The following is a 6,000-nucleotide window of genomic DNA, read 5'->3' on the forward strand; positions in this document are numbered from 1 at the left end:
CACACTCACACACACTCACACACACACACACACACACACACTCACACACACTCACACACACACACACACACTCACACACACTCACACACACACACACACACACACTCACACACACACTCACACACACACACACTCACACACACTCACACACACACACACACACACACTCACACACACACACACACACACACACACTAACACACACACACACTCACACACACTCACACACACTCACACACACACACACACACACACACACACACACTCACACACACTCACACACACACACTAACACACACACACACTCACACACACTCACACACACACACACTCACACACACTCACACACACACACACACACTCACACACACACACACACACACTCACACACACACACACTCACACACACACTCACACACACACACTCACACACACTCACACACACACACACACACTCACACACACACACACTCACACACACACACACACACACACACACACACTCACACACACACACACACACACTCACACACACTCACACACACACACACACACACACACACACTAACACACACACACACACTCACACACACACACACACACACTCACACACACACACACACACTCACACACACACACACACACACACACACACACACACACACACACACACACACACACACACACACACACACACACACACACACACACACGCACACACACACACACACACACCCCTACCTTTACAGTTCGGGCAACTCTGGTTCAATTCCTCCCACGTTGTGTTCCTTAGCAACACACACACACACTCGGCAGGTCGAAGCACCATCTGCAGAAATGAATAAACAGACGAGCCTCAGGCCGAGACCCTTCTTCAGGACTGGAAGGGGGAAGATGCCAGAATAAAAAGTGTGGGGGGAGGGGGAGGAGTTGAGCTGGAAAGTGATGGGTGAAGCCAGGTGGACGGGAAAGGTCAAAGATTGGAGAAGAAAATCTGATGGGAGAGGAGGCTGGAGAATAGGAGGAGGGGACCCGGGGTGGGGGAGGAGCTAATAAGTAAGTGGGAAGAAGTGCAAGCTCAGAGTGGGGAATAGAGGAAGAGGGGGGTTGGGTTGTGAGTCCATTTTAGGTTATTTGTAAAAACCCTTAAGCCACTGGAGGGTCACATGTACATCAAGGATCAGTAATTGGCTATTTTGGCCTCTGAAGAGGTTTTCAAACAGTTCGCGGGAAGGCAATGTTATTTACTCAGCATGGTAGCATGGTGATTAGCACAACGGTTTACAGCTCAGGCGACCCAGGTTCGATTCCCGCCGTTGCCTGTACGTTCTCCCTGTGACCATGCCTGTTTCCTCCGGGTGCTCCTTTTCCCTCCCACAGTCCAGTGACCTACCAGTCGGTAGGTTAATTGGTCATTGTGATTAGGCTAGGATTAAATCGGGGGATTGCTGGGCGGCGTGCCTCGAAGGGTTCAATAAAGCACTGATATGGAATAAAATGTGCACAACTACATGACACCAGCATGTACTTACAACGTAACTTACTTACTGTCCGTTACACCACTGTAGTTTCGGGCAGCGATGAAGGTCCTCCATCTCTGGCAGTGTTCAGGGCTTCCTTCATCGTGTCAGTAGCTTCTTCTCGGTTTCCACTACCGTCAGTCACGCGAGTCCCGGGTGGAGATTCAGGAATACCGTCGCACTCAGATGTAGAAGGATTCTTCATCGCTGTTTCCGTCACAATTTTGTTTGACTGCAGCCAGTATAGAAGTCGGGTTACTGAGGCACGCAAGCCTCCAAACCCTCGGACAAAGGTTGTGGTCCCCTTGGAGGATGTACAATATAGATAGCATTATAAAAAGGTGGTTTGAAGTGTCTACAGTGCGGTGACTGAGGTAATAGAGGGGAGTGGGGAGGGGTCTAACTAGAATGATTGATCAGATGAACTGCCTGGAGGAAGGAACTTTTAAGATGGCATGAAGTTTATGTTTTAATAGCCCTATAGAACTTCCCGGCAGGGCGGGTAGTGTCCTTATTGACACCTCCCGCTCATTTCTTTCTCCTGAGGTGATGGTGGGGTGTAGTCGATGACTTTTTCCCCTGAAAGTTCACTGTGGCTTTCCTACGCAATGAGAGAATGCTGCACCAAACCAGACGGTAATGGCTGACGAGATGATGCTCTCCGTGATTGTAGAATTGAACCCACGGCAAATGATCTCACTTTAAGGACTCTTTATCTCGTCCTCGTTCTTTATTTACATGAAACCCCTCTTTACCGGGTGCCTCTAGAGACAAGGCTCTAGAGATTAGCTTGCTAACAGCTGCTGAGCGTGAGAAAGCCAGCTTTCTCAAACTCCGTACGTCCAGGGTCTTTAAACAAAAAAAGAGAGAGATGCAAATCAGAGGAGAAGTTATAGCAAACACATAACGCAAAAAACGTACAGCCAACAAAAAGGATATATACCGTCAGAGTCATATAGATATAATATTAAGCTGTTGCATATAAACAAGAAACCACAACTCCTCTTGGCAAATCATTAAAAAAAAGACTGGAAATTTTTATAATAAAGAGAAAAAAAACCCACTAAACTAACCTAAAACAAAAAAAGGAGAGACTGGGTGGTCCATTTGAGGATAAAATTAGAAAAGAGAAAACATCCTTCTGGTCAGATCTGAACCCTTGCAGATAAAGTGGAACAAAACAAAAAAAAATTAAATCAGATGAAAATATTGAATAAAAGGCAGCCAGGCTCGCTCAAAATTAAAAGATGTGTCAAACATCCGGCTTCTAATTTTCTCCAAACTTGAACAGGACATAATGGAGGAGAGCCAACCATCTCCACCATCCTGACTGGCTGACACCACATGCCTAAGTTGAACAACACCGCCCCTTATCTTAAGCTCAAACCCAAAACACGCTAAAGGCAGAACGGACTTGTGGCGGATGGTGCAGAAAGGGAATCGGAATCGAAATGTCCGGCTAATGGTAAGTCGCAGTTTTGGCGGATGGAGCGGAGGTGTTTGATGGAGCGCCCCCCCCCCCCAATTCACGACGGGTCTCCCCAATATAGAGGAGGCCGCATCAGGAGCACCGGACACAGAGGACAATCCCAGCAGATTCTCAGGTGAAGTGTTGCCTCACCTGGGAGGACCGCTAGGGGCCCTGAACGGAGGTGAGGGAGGAGGTGAATGGGCATGTGTTTGCAGGAGTAAGGGCTCGGAGGGAGATATATCATTCATGTCACAAACGTTTGCGTAGTTACCTACAAATCGCTACCAGTTTTGTTTTCCAGTAACTTTCTTCTCTGCTTCCCGTTGCAGGATGAATTGGCTCAAGTCCGTGGGAAGCCCAATGTCTCGAATCGACAAAGCCCATTTCTCCAATGAGAGGGATATCTCCAAACTGGATTTTAATAATTTCTCGACAAAGTACTAAACCTGGTGCTGCAATAGCCGCAGAAGTGCCCGGATTGCAAACGCCACTGCTCGTGTTATTTAGCTGGGAGGAGGGATATGAATAGGAGTGATCCCGGACTGGAGGGGAATGGTTTCTTTCCGTTGTGTTAAAGCCTGATTTTCACGTCGACTCCAAACCTCCCTGCTTTCAGATGTTGACAGTAAACTCTGTGCCATATATCGATGACCTCATGCTTCCCTGCTAGGTTTCTGTTCCGCGGTACTATTGATCTTTAGGATGGCTCCCCAGATATTGCGAGGAAAGCGGATGAGTGGTGATCTGTCCCTTATCTCCAGGAAAATATGGCAACATTTTCCTCTGTTCATGCGCTACTTCCCAAAGATTTTTTTTTTATTGCACTGTAGCTCAAAGTAATCTTCATTCTGGGGCATGTGATTTAAACTGCCTTATCATATAGCAGTGAAAGGATAGACTAAAAAATGAAAAGACCCAACCACGAATCACAGTCACCATTTACTCTTGCCCGCACTGCCTCAGGATATGTGGCTCCCAGCCACCTGAAGACGACCCTTTAAACGAGTATCAAACTCGACTTGAGTAAGCACACAACCGTATTCCATCTGAAGACCCACCAAAAGGCAACCTCTTATGAGAACGTCGTACTAGACTTGAGTGTTGGCGCGTGGCCAAGTGGTTAAGGCGTTCGTCTAGTGATCTGAAGGTCGCTAGTTCGAGCCTTGGCTGAGGCTGCGTGTTGTGTCCTTGAGCAAGGCACTCAACCACACATTGCTCTGCGATGACACCAGTGCCAAGCTGTATGGTCCTAATGCCCTTCCCTTGGACAACATCAGTGGCGTGGAGAGGGGAGACTTGCAGCTTGGGCAACTGCCGGTCATCTATACAACCCTGCCCAGGCTTGCGCCCTGGAAACTTTCCAAGGCGCAAATCCATGGTCTCATGGGATTAACTGAGGCCTACACACTAGGCTTGAGAAACCACACAACTGCATTCCATCTGAAGACCCACCAATAGGAACCTCTTAGGAAGAAATTCATACTCGACTTAAGAAACTTACTTATTCACTACTCACTACACTGCTGACGTTTAAGGCAGCCACAAAGGTCCTCCAACTCTATCTGTCCACACCATCACACTCAGATGAAGAAGGATTCTTCATCGCTGTTTCCATAACAATTATTTTTTTTTGACCGGTCAGGGTTGCTAGCCCTGAGCTGAACCCTCGTGAACCTCGAGAACTGGAGGTCCACTCTTAGTCTAACCTCTGCCCTTTGACCTGTGTGGCATGGGTGACCCTACCAAAAGCCAAATCATAAAGCCCTGTTTCCAACCAACACAGCTCTCCCGGGTCACTGAGGCACGCAAGCCTCCGAACCCTACGACAAGGCTGTGGTCCTCTTGGAAGTGACTTGAGTGACTGCACAACCAAATTCCACTTGAAACCCCACAGGCAACCTCTTAGAACATCATACTTCACTTGGGTAGCCAAACAACCATATTTGCTTTTTGCGTCTACACGTTGCACCACTGTCCTTTCGATAAATGACCTCAAGTGGCCAATAGAACAAGCCAGTTTGTCCCGCGTTGGATTGTGCTATTGGATAGGCGTGTCTTGGGTTTGGTCAACATCGTTAATGCAAGATATCTGTGTTGGAGTAGCACAGCACGTTAACGAAAGAGCTCTCTCCTCGAGTTGCTTTGCTCAAAGTGCATTTGCTTCGACTGCATTAAACTGGAACGGTAACGCTAATCATGAGACTTGTGTCAAGTTCAGTCTGCTGAAAGGGTGGAGGAGATGGGAGCTGTGGCACAACCTCCCGGGGGTGGGGGGGGAAAGAAAGAAAATTTTAGTAAGTAGTGGAGCCATTGTCCAAACTATCTGAGCATTGATTGAGGTGGAGCACCACAGCTGGAAAAATAAGATATATGCACCTGTTGTTTGTGGACACACAAAGAATGCACCCATCTGAATTCTTTCATAAGATTAGTTGCTTCCTGAGCTGAGTGACTGACTGGACCACAAGGTGGTTGAGAATCAGCTGTACAGCTGAGGGCCCAGGCACCCTCGTGCTGGTAGGTTAACTAGCAACCACAAATACCCCTTCAGTTAAGCAAGCAGCATACAAAAATAAATAGTTGTTCAAAGTTCAAACTAAATTTATTATCAAAGTGCACTGTAACAACCCTGAGATTCATTTTCCTGTGGGCGTCCTCAGCAAATCTATAGAATAGTAACTGTAAACAGGATCAGTGAAAGATCAGCCAGAGTGCAGAAGACAACAAACTGTGCAAATGCAAATATAAATAAATAGCAATAAATAACGAGAACATGAGATAAAGAGTCCTTAAAGCGAGAAAATTGATTGTAGGAATATTTCAATGATGGACCAAGTGAGTGTAGTTATCCCCTTTTGTAACTGTTCCTGAACCTGGTGGTGCGAGTCCTGAGGCTCCCATACCTTCTGCCTGATGGCAGCAGCGAGAAGAGAGCACGGTCCATAGAATGTCACAGCTTAGAGGCTCTGTTGACCATTCGTCAGTGGGACTAGGTTGGGAAACTCACGA

At 47.2% G+C, this 6,000-nt stretch overlaps 1 protein-coding gene across 1 annotated transcript in view; it reads left to right on the top strand.

Moving 5' to 3' along the window:
- Window positions 1-5,183, top strand: part of LOC140717623 (acylphosphatase-2-like) — a 140,221-nt gene extending 135,038 nt beyond the window's left edge. The window contains exon 4 of the mRNA XM_073031207.1: window positions 3,321-5,183. Within this exon, the coding sequence (XP_072887308.1) occupies window positions 3,321-3,435 (115 nt within the window). The 3' untranslated portion in view covers window positions 3,436-5,183. The remainder of the gene's footprint in view (window positions 1-3,320) is intronic.
- Window positions 5,184-6,000: the final 817 nt, after the last annotated feature.

This window comes from Hemitrygon akajei, chromosome 28, assembly GCF_048418815.1.
Source record: "Hemitrygon akajei chromosome 28, sHemAka1.3, whole genome shotgun sequence".
Lineage (NCBI taxonomy): Eukaryota > Metazoa > Chordata > Chondrichthyes > Myliobatiformes > Dasyatidae > Hemitrygon > Hemitrygon akajei.